This window comes from Cucumis melo, chromosome 3 (genome assembly GCF_025177605.1).
Source record: "Cucumis melo cultivar AY chromosome 3, USDA_Cmelo_AY_1.0, whole genome shotgun sequence".
Classification (NCBI taxonomy): Eukaryota; Viridiplantae; Streptophyta; class Magnoliopsida; order Cucurbitales; family Cucurbitaceae; genus Cucumis; species Cucumis melo.
In genome coordinates, this window is record NC_066859.1 from 26,686,475 (window position 1) to 26,700,373 (window position 13,899).

The window sequence follows — 13,899 nt, forward strand, 5'->3', positions numbered from 1 at the left end:
AATGGGTCCGTAGAAACGGTTATTTTCATTCAAAAGTTGCCACATTAGCCTTGTTCTTGCGTGAAGATTGCAAAAATAATATTAAAATAGACATTAGATTGTGCATCATTGAGCAAGAGAATTGTCAGTCTGCGACTTCAAAAGAAAAATAGACAATACCAACCCTCATTTCGTGTCCCAATTTCACGAGGCCAGAAAACAAGAATCCGTAAAATTTCAAAAAGTATATTAATTACTTCTGTTGCAAGCAATCAAGTCCAAAATTTCAAGGCATTGCAATACTCGAATGGCACTAAACAAGAGAACGAACAGTGCTCCCCTCTCTTTAAACCCCAAGATTCTCAACTTTCAAGGACTCTCATAGAGTCAAATCACGGGTCACCCATGTCTTTCTTCTCTATTAGTTTTTATTTTTACTTTTTTTTTTTTCCTTTTGGGTGGGGGTGGGGGGAAGAGAGGAAGAAATAAGTTGGACGTAAGAAGAAAATACTATTGGAGAAACCAAGAACAGAGAAGGTACTGATACTGATGGATAAAGCAAAACTCAAGGGAATCAAAATTGCAATAGTATCACGATAATGAAATACAGTTAATAAATAAAGTGAAAAGAACATCTAGCTGAAGAAAAGCTCATGCTAACATATCATCCCCTTAACATAAACAAATATGGGACCTGAAAATTCTGGACTTAAATCCCTGCGAAAGCCTTCTTTCCACCTGTGGATGATCCAGCAGGAATCACTTTCAATACATTAAACCTCACGGTCTTTGACAAGGGCCTGCAAAGAATTGCATTAAGAAAAAGACTAGATAAAGGTGCAAGAGTATATAGCCAGAGGTATATAGGAAGCTCATGTATAAACCTGCACTGGCCAATGATGACATGGTCTCCCTCTTTAACTCTAAAGCAAGGAGCTATGTGTGCTGGGATGTTAGAGTGTCTCTTTTCGTACCTATAAAGAAATAACATGTGTCAGCATAATATCAAACAATAGATAAAAAACAAGAACATTCGAGTATTAGTTTCTCACCTTTGATATTTCTTCACATAGTGAAGATAATTACGTCTAACAATGATAGTTCTGACCATCTTAGCACTGTGGCAGGTACCAGCAAGAATACGCCCCCTAATAGAAACAGTGCCAGTGAATGGACACTTCTTATCAATGTAGGTTCCTGCAGCAGAAACACTCTTCAGTCTTTGGTAAAATTAAGATGAGAGAGCAGCGCTGAGAATAAAAGTCCAAAATAACACTCCACACCACCTACCGATTACTAAACTTCACTTGCAACATAAACACCAAATTTTAAATTAAAATTTTAGTTTGAATGGTGTCATAGGATGAATGCAAATCAAACTTCTCCATTGGCCAGATCAAATGATGCAAAGGACAGAGCCGCATTGTTTCGTAGAATTCGTTAACTATATGAAAAAATTGAGCAGATAACGTTGACTAGCAATTCGATTGGGAAGTGCAACAATTGAAGCTAAAAAGAAGCTGAGGGCAATGATACGGGAAAATAGTCCAATGAACTCTAATTAAGAACGAGCAACGAATAACTTGACATTTTCAAGGCCTCTATCAGAAATTGCAATTTAATACACACACGCGAATCCCTAGTTTGAACCAAATAAACAAAAACTAATGACAGGCCCAACAGCATACCAATTGCTGATTTAGACCAGTGAAATTGAAGCGAAAACTGAGTGTGTAAACACACCAATTCTGGCAAAAAAGAACCATCTTCTCGTCTACTACTATATGTTGCTGGGACAGTTCATTGAAAGATAGAACAAACTGTAGGAATACTTCAGCATACTAGTCTCTATGGACGAACAAACTCAAGAATAAGTAAAGTTAAAGCACGGATCAGAAAGATAAGAGAATACGACCTTCAATTGCATCTCTAGGAGTTTTGAACCCCAAACCAATGCTCTTCCAGAACCGATTTCCTCCTTTTCCTGGCCTCTTTCCTTTGCCCGATTTCTTCGAGCTGGAAACAACGATTCAATGCAGACGTAGTAGTATATTAGACACCGGAAATAAAACAGCCTTTCCCGCATCAAGTAAAACGTTAAACATGTTTTAAAGTGAAAAACTACACAATTTCCAGAGGATTTCCTACCTAAGGAACACCTTGGGCTGCTTCAGGAAAGCCTTCTCCGTCTGCAGTATAGAATAGAGTTTTAAAAAAAATGCAAGGGCCAATCAGACATTGTTTGAATGTGAATAAACGGCGGGGGAAGAACAACATCCATACCTGTTCCGCCATTGTTAGGGTTTCGAAGATCCGATAGAAGCCTAAGCCGCAGAGTCTGATCCGAAGTAAAAACCCTAGAGGCAGCAGAGAGTGAGGAGGAAGGCTTTGAGACGTTTATAAGGAAGCCCTAAATAACAAAATGACCACTATGCCCTCTGCCACGTCGCCACATGTAGTTCCTAATTAGACTCGAAAATAGCAAAATAATTAGTAGTTATTTTTGTTATCTAAAAAATTTTAAAGGATTTTATTTTTAGACTATGAGAAAACATTTATTTTTTATTAGATTTTAAAATCAATAAACAAGATGATTTCAAATGTTATTAAGATAAACAATATTGAGGATCTTAACATAGCTTCAAGTTTTTGTTGCGGTAATATTTTTATTAAATACTATAATATAACAGTGATTAAATTAATTCAAGGATTTTAATTCATCCGAATTGAAATAGAATGATGGACGAAAAAGTTTAATTCTAGAGATCTTTAGATGACAATGAAATCTACTATATTCCTTCATATTGTTGAAAAAGAATGTGAGAATAAATGAAATTGATTTAAGTCTTTGACCGTCTAACTATCCAGCCCATTTTCTCCATGCATCTAAGAATGATTTATGTACATTTTTTACCAAATGAGGTATTGTTTTCTCCATTTATTTATCAAACATTTAGAGGTAGAAGAAAATATATCTCAAATGAAAGAAATGAGAAAATGGGACAGGGCTTTTTCTTGTTATGCTTTTGGATAAGCTTGGGCTTTTTCTTTGGAAAGCCCATGTGTTATCGTGAACTGGGCCATCCGGATCCTAAACTTCAAAGTCCCAAGTTGCAAAAGTCTAAAATGCCCACGGTTATAAATTCAATTCATATTTTTATAAGAAAACTCAATTCGTTTTTTTAATATAATACGTATTATGTGATGTAGTATAAATTATATGTATTGTAACGTGTATTTGATATAATTTAGTCTTTATGATTTATAAATAGAATTTAGTCATTTTGATTTGATGAAATCATAGAAAATAGTTTCACTCGTAGGGATTATTGACTATGAAGATTGTCAAATCTTAAGAACTATATATGATATTTCATTAAATGCAACTTCCTCCAACCATTAGGGACTATAATTACAACTTAACTAACATTTTAAATATAAACTAGATTCATAAATAAATTAGTAGATATGTAACCCAAGAATTTTATGATTTTAAAATATATAGTATGAAACACATTTAATTTTTTTTTTTTTAAATAACTATATATTTGAAAACATAAAATACAACTTTGTTTTGATTAAATCTTCTGTCTTCCAAATTTTTACCCAAGCTGCCATCAAATTTTAAGAATATTGTTTGTAATAGCAAGAAAACAAATTCCACTTTAAAGAATTGATGACCTACGATGCTGATTTGAAATGTAGCTTTCAATAGACATAACTAGTGCTTTATTTATCTGTAATTTAAATGGAGGTGGAATGACTCAATGAAGTTTAAGTATCAAGAGTAGCTAAGACAAATAATGGTTTATGTTGAACTATGTTGGCAATAGTATGATTTGATGCTTTGTTGTTCTTTACTTTGCCAATTATCTAGCATCTTAACTTGACCAGCAATAATAATTGAATTTTGGGTTAGAATTAATTTACAATTCATGCATTTTCAATTTCACAATTTAGGATGTTTTTCGATTTTCAAATTAAGATTGTGTTTGGTTCGACTTTTTAAATATTTAATTTTAAAAATAAGTTACCTTTAAAAAGTTGGAGCGACAAACTACCATATTGTAATAGGTTTGGAAATTAATTTAACTTTAGAATAAACATTTGAAATCAATTATCATTACATATTTTCATAGCAACCAACTCTAACAACCACCTTCAGAACTCACCACTATTAATTATTTTCAATTACTCAATAAAAACAATAGTTTCGATGCCAAAGACAAACTTGATTTTTACAAAATTGTTGAAATGAAAATCACATTTGAAAAAAAATTATTTTATCCAATTCCATCCAAATATAATGGAATTAAACAAACTTGTTTTAGTTTTCAAAAGCAAAGACCACGAACGAAGGTCAGGTGATTTTAGAACTTTTCCGGTTGTTTCCTCTACGGCCGACCACACCGCAAGTCCATGTGCGCTCGTTTTATCATCAACTTCAACCGTAAACCACAATCACTTTATAATTCAATTCAATGCACCTTCCTCCACAGGATCCAAATTAGGAAGCAGAAGGCCCCACACCCATCTCCCCAATCATCCACCGCCATGTAAGCGCGCGTACGTTAACAAAATACTATAAAATTGTCTCCTTGACAGCTGTCATTCCCTCCTAATTTCCAATTATTTTTCTATAATTACTTTTCTTGATATTTCCAAAATCTTTGTTTTTTATTTGCATTTTCAGACAAAATTTTGAAACGACGTTTTTATCCATTACTCACTCGATTTTATCCTTGTCGGACTAAACGGATGTCTCGCCCTTCGCCTTACGTGGAGAAGGTTGATTGGGTTCGTAGGTTGGTTATGGTTATACTATATATAATATCTATTGTGCATATATGCATGGAAACCTAGCTCTTTTTGTTTTTTGTTTTTATTGCCTTCGGTTTCTTCTTATCTATTTCATGGATAATTATCAAGATATTTTTGTATTTAATTATAGTTTAAAAAAACGTCCCCGTCTATTGACAACATTGGTTTTTCCTTGACATGAATCTATACTTATTGGCATGTAATTAAATTTGTATATCTTGAACCAATTGTGAACATTGTAGTAGCATTTGCGATGAGTTTAGTTTTCTCATTTATTAGCAAAATCAATAACGTCAAAACAAAAGTTTCATCATAAAATATAGGACAAAAGAAAAATGTTTCGTGAACCACACATTTGTAACTAGAATTATTAACAAAGCACCAATATCGAAAAGGTAAGCCATCATACGAAAATGAGATAGACAACCATAATTTTCTTTACGAGCCCACTTGTGAGTAATCTTGCTCCAATCCAGTTGCACAAAAGCAAAAGTTAACGAAAGCCAGAAATAGAGACACATGATGACATATGTTCTTAACTGGAAAAAAAAAAAAAAAAAAAGAAACAATGGATGGGACTTAAATGAACGATTTACCATACCAATCAACATTTGACGATTTGAAAATATTGCAATAGAAGACACCTAAAGCTAAACTGCGATAGCTTAAACTCCTTGGTAACAACCCTGACTTCCTTATAAATATGGGGACAAATAATACTCCTTATATCAATATGAAGCAACTTGAACCTTCATAGACCTATGAAGAAGTACTAACCCAAAACCTACAACTTCCACCCATTTATGGCTGAAAAACATCTACATGCATGTCAAAGGATCACAAATATAAACCTACACAATTCCACTCACACCCTAAAAGCAATGAATGAAGGATCTCTCAATGATAAAACTTATCATACGAATCTCCCAAACAACAAGAGGCCACAACACCAATATGAAAAGCACAGTCATTCAACTATATCTTCGAAATTTTGTCTACCCACAAATTATGTCATTCATACCTTTTGTAGATCAATTTTGATTCCAATCTATCATGAGGGGAGCCCTCCCAATATAATCGTCATAGCATATGAACACAACTAAATAACCAATGCTTCATATGTTTTTAAATTAAGTTGTAAGAGCTAGTTTATTTTACGAATGAATGTAAACTAAGGTAAACTAACCTCTTCCTCGCGTCTATCCTGATTTTAGTGAATGATAAAGAAAAACATACAGTATACAATTTTCATATTAGTATAAAGCCCATCTATTTGTACATTTTGAGATGGTTTATGTTAGGCTTGCAAAATACAAATTTTCAAATTAAATTTTGTTTAAACAACGAATCTCTTTATGATGGTATTATTGAATCGTTACTCCATACTCAACTAAAGAGAATGGGATGTACGTGGATTCAAATCAAATGATAAGAACCAATATTATATTAAACACATGGAAAACCATATCAAGGAGCTAAAAAAATCATATTAAGTAGCTAGGTGTCATGCATGTAGACGATGTTGACCAAATTTGCCGTCTTTCAAAAATAAATAACCATATTGGATACATGTTCGTCCCTTATTGCTAGGGCTGGAACTGACATTAAAGTAATTTAATTAGAAAATCATATTTTATGTTACATGATACGATAACTTATGTGTTATAAAATTATAGGATGTTTTGAAGGATGAAACTGTAATAGGGTGATTTGTAAAAATAATAATAATAAACCTGAAAATGAAATTATATTTTGTTTCACACCATAAATAACCGACACGAAAAGTGGAAAAACTTCCTTGTAGTTTCCGAAGTCACGTCGTTACATTTCCACATCGCATACGTGGCACCAATTGAAGATGCTCGTAATGGCGGTTGGAGAAATCAACCGAAGATCTTCTGTGCAATCACGCAGTCTACGTCGTCTCATCCTAGCCCTTAGATGAGAAATTGCAATTGTATGGCCCACCTTTTTTTCAAAAAAAATACCCTTTCAATTTACAAGCAATTACAATCCGCCCACCCACTCCGAGATCCCATTTATAAATTCCACACCGCCAAGATAAACTTAGTTTTACCAAAAACGTAATCCCAAATCCCCAATCATACTCTACTCCATGAAGAAGGAAACAAGCGGCCCAGTTCTCCGGCCATTCCCCGCCGGCGGTCGATTTCAATCTCAATTCTCTTCTCCTGGGACTTCTCCGTTCGCTGCTTCAACGAACTTCGGCTTCTCTTCCGGATCCTCAACCTTTCTCCAAAACCACGATGATCATCATCATAACCACCATCGATCCGCTTCTCCCACTCGTGTCAACATTTCTTCCACTCCCCTGTCTCGCTCTGTTCGATTTTCCATTGGTCACCGATCCGGCTCGCCCAAACTTTCCAACCGGAACTCGCCGGTTTCTCTACCGAAAAAGCCGTGCATGTGTTCGCCGACGACTCACCCCGGTTCCTTCCGGTGCAGTCTACATAAAAAGTCGGGAAGTGGCATTCACCAGCATCAGGCGTCGTCGTCGGCGTATTCATCGACCGGTTTGAACATGAGGCGGTCTGCGATGACGAACTCACTGGTGAGAATCGGTGGGGTTGAAGGAGACTGGGTTAAGCGAGCGTTGACTGCTTTGATTCGACCCTCTTCACACCAGTTGAGAAGAAGAGCCAATTTTCGGCCGCAGCCCAGCCGGCTTTCGGTCATGTCGAAGGCTGAGTGATTAGTTTGATTGATTTTCGGCGGATATAAGTGAAATCAAATCCTAGTAAATTTTGTGGATGGCGTGAATTAGATTGTACAAAGTTAGATATAAGAAATGCAATTGTGAATACACATTTCTTAAACCGAAATCAAAATCGAACTGTGCTTCGATCGATTGAATCCTATATTCCGGTAGCCTGTAGGCGTTATTTTAACATGTGGTGATTGCCGTTGGTTCTGGGTATATGCTAAACTAATTGATTTCTTCATCCATTTATTCAAACAACTATTTTGAATGAATGTTTCTAGTTTTTGTATTTTATTAATTTCGTGTGCTTTTGTAGCCAATAATAATATAATACTTGGGATCTGACTGCTGATGGAGGTTGAGAAGCCATCAAAATTTAAAATGCAGGAGATGAGGCTTCTGTCTGTTGTAAAGGACCTGGAGAGGAGAGGTCTTATGATTTTTTAGTAATGAAAAAAACAAATCAACAAATTCAAGTAAGGATTTTTTTACTCAATAAATTTCAAACTATGCTTTAACTAAAATTTAGTATCAAAGGCAAAGGTGGGATGGAAAACTTTGGGGTGAGAAGGCATAATATTAAAACTTAAATCCAAAATTTAGAAACTAACAAATAAAATATTAATTTACAAAACCAAAAAACATTTACGAAACAAAAAACAAAAATGTGGTAAAGTTGTTAAAATATTTTTCATAATTTTTAGATTTGCTTTGAATATTAAAAATAATCGTTACTTTTTCTTTCATACTTTTTTATTTTTAAACTATTTATTCTTTTATTTAAATCATATATATTTTTTATTCGAAAGGGTTTAAATATTTTAATTATATTTTTAAAAAAATTCCAAATAAAAATGTAAACTAAATTGTAAAAGAAAAAAAAAGCTTTGGTCTTTGATTTATTTATTACTACTACTATTACTAAATTCAACAATATCCCGTGATTATTAGATTTGGATGTGAAACAATTTTGTTGAAGAATTCCTAAATTTTTAAATATTAAAAAAAATTTGAATAATAAATTTTAGAAATCATTTAGTAACTAAAGTAATATTGAATTTGGAATTAATTAGAAATTGACATGAGTCAGGACGATCAAATTAATTAGTTCAATTTAATAAAATTTTATTTAAATTTGTTAAAACAATTGAGCAAAAAAAAAAAGTTTCGTTTAGGCTAAAGTTAAATATGTCTCGTGGTTGAGTGATCAATTAGGCATAAGTTCATAAAAATCCACCAGATAACCACGAGTTCTCATTTAGAAATTTTTTAGGTTTATAGAGAATTTTCCGAGGCTTAGAAAACTTAATACAACATTGCATCAAATTAAATCATATCAACATAAATACGACATCAACATAAATTCAACTCGAGAAATCTCGTAAGATATGAATAAAAATAATTAATATTGGTTTAAAAAATATTATTGAACTTTCAAAAGTTAGGTTGATATTACTATTCCATCGAAAAGAAATAAAAAAGAAAAAAATCTTACCCTAATGAAAAATTTAATTGAAATTTTCTTTAATCTTAAAGATTAAAAAATATAAATGGTATATACTGGTAACCAAAATACCACCATCCACATTCTAAGTAGGGGAAGAAAAGTAATATATGTGCCAAAAATTACCCTAAATTCATCGTTCTAAACTTTAAAAGTAAAATAAAATATAGATAAAATTACACAAATATAAACAAAATAAGATCATTAAAATCTCTAATTTTACAATTTTATAGATATGCAAAAGTGGGGAGACTTTGAATTATGTATCTTTCTAGTAAAGTATATATTACTCAATTATTTATTTTAAAAAAGTATAACTTAATTATTGAAGCATATCCTATCACTAATTAAATAATTGATCAATCTACTTAAATAATGGAACAATATCAACCATTATCTTCCATAACAATAGAAAAAAATAAAAATAATTTTAAAAGGTAAAAAGATTAGGAACTATTAAAAAGTAAAGATAATAGGATAGTTATAAAATAAAATGGGCCTTCTTAGTTCGGCCCAAACAGAAGAAAGGAGGCGACGTAAAATATTGGAGCGGCGGAATCGGGGAAATTGAAAATTGAAAATTGGGGAAGTTGCGTGATAACTCAGAGATCAGAATAGTTTCTAAAAGCGATTCTCAATTTTTTCTTTTACTACTTTCGATTCACTTTCTTATTCCTTCTTCATCATTTCATAATCCACTAGAGGTAGAACTAAGTCAGTTCCTTCTCATTCTTCCTTTTTCTTTCACTCACTATTCTGTTTCTGTTACATTCTCTCACCCTTTTGCTGGCTTTGTTTCAATTTGATCTTAGTTCCTGTTATGGAGAAAATTAGAAGAGCATCTCATGCCGGTTCTTGGTACACCGACAATTGTAAGTCGCCGCTTTTTCTTACTCTTTGCACGAACCTTTTGGGCTGATTGCTCTTGAATTCTTCACTTTGCTTTTATTAATTTTCAATTGATTTACGATACTGATCCGAACTTCTGGAAGACACTGTGATTTTTTAAAATTACAATCCTGAAAGTTTTAATTTTTTTTTTTTTATTAATTTCGAGCGTGAGCTAGATTTTTGTGGCTTCCTCAGCTGCGCAATGAAGTTTGTAGAAGTCCATCGATTAAACTTACATGACATAGTGATTGTGATATGTTTAGGATATCGGGTTTTATTGGCTGTATATTGTGGGGGTACTTCAAGTTCAGTTGTGAAGTGTTGATCTTACTCGTTGTGCTGCTAATTTCACGAAGGGGGAATAAATTTGTAACTTCAAATTTAGACCCGGTTGAGAGTGAGATGATTTGTTGGACCATTGATATTGGCTGAATTTCATTATCCGAAGGTTCATGAGTTTAGGGCGTTGGTTCTATCCTTTTTTAACTAAAGTTTATCATCTAGCAATTCTTTAAATATCCTGCTTTTGATATGCTTCCGCAAGAGCCATGTAACAGGTTACTTAAAATATGAATGTGATTGAGGAGTATTTTTAATAATACCTCTTTTGTGTTGGGGTATACTTGGAGCAAGCTTAAACTTTTATTCTACTAACGAGGAGATAAAGCGTTCTCCCAAGTTCGATCCAAAATATACTCAGATACATGAGATTATGATTTATGGATGAACTTTGCTGTATGCAATCTTAAATATACAACACTAAAAAATTGGAAGAATGTAACATTGCTCATGTGTGTGTGGAGGTTGGTGTTTGGGTTTTCTTTTCTCTTCATATTGTAGTCTTTATAGTTTGTTGAAGGCAAACGCAAATGGATAGTGAGCTATGGTGTGTTAAATTCTCTCACTCTCTTTATTTCTTTCTTCTCTTTCTAGCTAAGAAACTCGCGGAGGAGCTTGAAGGATGGCTGAGGGCATCAGGCCTGTCTAAATCCCCGGATGTACGTGGTGTAATTGCTCCGTAAGTTTCTGTAAGAAAAGTTTTCTGAAAGAAATTAAAATGTATCAATTTTGATGCATTTGGTTTGGTTTGGAAACACAGGCATGCTGGTTATTCTTATTCAGGACGTGCTGCTGCATATGCGTTTGGTAATATTGATCCAACCAACTTGTGAGTTTATATCCCTTTCATCACTGCTACTCTATCCCCACAAATTCTGTATGCTACTTGGTGTTTAAGTTTTAGAGCTTCTACGTGAACTCATTCCAAAACTCATTATTATTATGTTCTAATAGAATTCAGTGAACTATGTGAACATGTCTGGATAACTGTTTCTAAAAGTGACTTGTCTCTTATCTCAACTCTTAAGAACATTTTTTAAAGCAAAAATGAAAAGCTGTTTTAAGAATAGTTCGTTTAACAAACCCTCATTATTTCAAATACCATATTCTCATATCATCTTCAAAATAATTGTTGGTTCGTTTCATAGCGGCTTCCAGCTTATTGCTAATATACTAGATGCTGATGCTTGCAGTTCTAGGATCTTTCTTCTTGGTCCATCTCACCACTATTATACAACAAAATGTTCTCTTTCAACTGCCACTGTTTACCAGACCCCTGTGGGGGACCTTCCTATTGATTTGGAAGGTATTCTGATTTCAATTTTGTTCTTTGAGAATTTTCATTTTTTTCTCAACTATGGCTTGGTATCTCATATAGGTTTCCTTGGGCTTGCATCCATGAAAAATTGGGACTTCATTTAATCCCTAAATTTCTTTATGTTTTATTCACTTTGACAGTCATTGAGGAGCTAAAAGCTACCGGAAAATTTGAATTGATGGACATGCATGTTGATGAAGCTGAACATAGCATGGAAATGCACTTGCCATATCTTGCCAAAGTATTTGAGGGGTATATATGTATATATTTTTTGATTGAACGAGGCATTATATAGCATTCTAGAAACCTACTTGTACTGATAACGAGGCACTCATGCAGGCATTCAGTGAAAGTTGTACCCATTTTAGTTGGTGCTGTTTCTGCAGAAAGTGAAGCCATGTATGGACGCCTGCTTGCCAAATATGTGGATGATCCAAAAAATTTCTTCTCTGTATCCTCAGATTTTTGTCATTGGGGGTCTCGGTATGTTCTAGTCACTATCTTATATAATGCATTGTTCATTTTGAGATCTATATGATATGTCCTATAATGTAGCCATAGATTTAGTGAGGTTTATCACTCTTTGGGCTCTCTGTTGATAGCTTATTAGTGATTTCTAGCAATCTTAGTTATTATAAAAAGGCCTGAGGTGCAAATTAGATTGCTTGAATGTGGGGTCATTTTTCTGCTCCTAGTTCTGGTTGTACAAACTAGCGATATCAACTGTCGTGGTTGATTAGAAGTCTCTTAAATGGCTAGGTTTGAATGGGCCTCAAAATTTAAGTAAAATTAAGTTGACAGTATATTAGTAATTACTAATTAGTCAGTCCTCTAGCTTTCTATTCATTGGGAAGAAAGTGATTCTTTTTCATTTCATCACTGCACTCATTGCCCTTATGTTGATGCCTGTTGGATGTATACGAAGTATTTAATTCATGAATCTCACAATAAATGGCTTTCAAAGTTATTCATCGTCATTCCTGTTCTGAATTTCGTCTGATGTGTGCTTTAGGTTCAACTACATGCACTACGACAAGAAACATGGGCCAATATACAAATCTATTGAAGCTTTGGACCATATGGGCATGGATAAAATAGAAACAGGAGATCCTGAAGCATTCAAAAAGTACCTGCAGGAGTATGACAACACCATTTGTGGTCGCCACCCTATTAGTGTATTTCTTCATGTAAGTGCCAGAAAACACTCTAAATCTAATGATAAAGAAAGGGAAAAGCTGAAAAAGTAAAAGAAAAATAAAAGAGGATAGTCCTTGAACAAAGAAATTACGCTCAAGGTTGGTTATTCCTTGAAAGGGTCCCTTCCTCATGATTAGAAGTATGTGCTGAAGTTCTCTTGGGCTTCTGCATAATATTGAATACATGTATGAAATTATCATCCATGCATTCTAGCTAGAATCTTGAACATCCTCTAATCTTGCTGAGGATTGTTGGACAGATGATATGGAGATTTGTTTGATTTATGCACGTTTGATCAACTTTAAAATATAGAAAAAATCCGGAAGTTGGAAGTGGTAAAGATGATCTTTGCCTAGGCTTTTGAAGTAACTTCGATGCAGTTTGACTCACAATTGTCAAAGTCCATGGCTTCTTTGCTTATTTACAAAAAGATGGGAGTATAAAATTTGAATGAAAATTTGATTTTAGGGTGTTTATTGATCTGAGGTATTTTGTTTCCACACATAACATCTTGAAGTTGTGTATATTCCGATTCTCCTGGTCTCATTGGAGTTCATAATTTCCATTCTGCTGCATCCTCTGAATCTGATTACGAATTATTGGTTTTGTTTCACTAGATGTTGAAGCAAAGCTCCACAAAAATGAAGATAAAATTCCTTCGATATGAACAATCGAGTCAATGCAAAACGATGAGAGACAGCAGTGTAAGCTATGCATCAGCTGCAGCCAAGGTGGATGCTTGAAGCTGTGTGAATTATGGCAACGAGCTTCTTCATTGCCTTCGCCTTAACCTCTGATATGATGCATTTTACTTTGTTCTTAAATTATTTAGAAAGTCTTGTCCATCGTGTTACATATCAGTCATTCAGCAACCTTCATCGTTAGTGTGTTATTTAATTTTCGTTTCATATATTTATTCTTGGTCGGACTGACAATTCTCGAAGGGCTTCTGATGAAATTTCTTGTTTCTCCATTTCAAATGATTTTGTTTTTTTTGTTTTTAAATTGTTTAATAATTTCTCTTTTTAAGTATTTAAGAATCATTTTGAATGGCTTGTTAAGATTGACAAGCAACGTCTGCCGGCGGTTGGGTGAAATAGTTATGTTTATTTCCATTCAAAATGC

General features: G+C 33.7%; 3 protein-coding genes across 4 annotated transcripts; 2 read left to right on the top strand and 1 right to left on the bottom strand.

Annotated features, from left to right (window-relative positions):
• Nucleotides 1–533: 533 nt before the first annotated feature.
• On the bottom strand, nucleotides 534–2,390 carry LOC103488328 (40S ribosomal protein S11). The gene is made up of 6 exons (XM_008447020.3): nucleotides 2,263–2,390; nucleotides 2,128–2,168; nucleotides 1,895–1,995; nucleotides 1,032–1,176; nucleotides 864–953; nucleotides 534–779 (listed from the first exon to the last, which is right to left on the bottom strand). Exons 1-6 carry the CDS (start codon nucleotides 2,272–2,274, stop codon nucleotides 689–691), a joined length of 480 nt encoding a protein of 159 aa, XP_008445242.1. The 5' UTR covers nucleotides 2,275–2,390; the 3' UTR covers nucleotides 534–688.
• Nucleotides 2,391–6,855: 4,465 nt separating this feature from the next.
• LOC103488327 (uncharacterized) lies at nucleotides 6,856–7,797 on the top strand. Its single transcript, XM_008447019.3, has one exon. The coding sequence runs from the start codon at nucleotides 6,917–6,919 to the stop codon at nucleotides 7,514–7,516; it is 600 nt and encodes a 199-aa protein (XP_008445241.1). The 5' UTR covers nucleotides 6,856–6,916; the 3' UTR covers nucleotides 7,517–7,797.
• Nucleotides 7,798–9,525: 1,728 nt separating this feature from the next.
• LOC103488326 (uncharacterized) lies at nucleotides 9,526–13,754 on the top strand. 2 transcript variants are annotated; one of them, XM_008447016.3, is made up of 9 exons: nucleotides 9,526–9,733; nucleotides 9,842–9,901; nucleotides 10,854–10,938; nucleotides 11,020–11,088; nucleotides 11,453–11,565; nucleotides 11,718–11,829; nucleotides 11,917–12,060; nucleotides 12,590–12,764; nucleotides 13,392–13,754. In XM_008447016.3, exons 2-9 carry the CDS (start codon nucleotides 9,850–9,852, stop codon nucleotides 13,515–13,517), a joined length of 876 nt encoding a protein of 291 aa, XP_008445238.1. In that variant the 5' UTR covers nucleotides 9,526–9,733; nucleotides 9,842–9,849; the 3' UTR covers nucleotides 13,518–13,754. The 2 variants fall into 2 exon arrangements, with proteins under 2 accessions (XP_008445238.1, XP_008445239.1); XM_008447017.3 differs by having other exon boundaries at nucleotides 9,598–9,743.
• The last annotated feature ends 145 nt before the right edge of the window (nucleotides 13,755–13,899 follow it).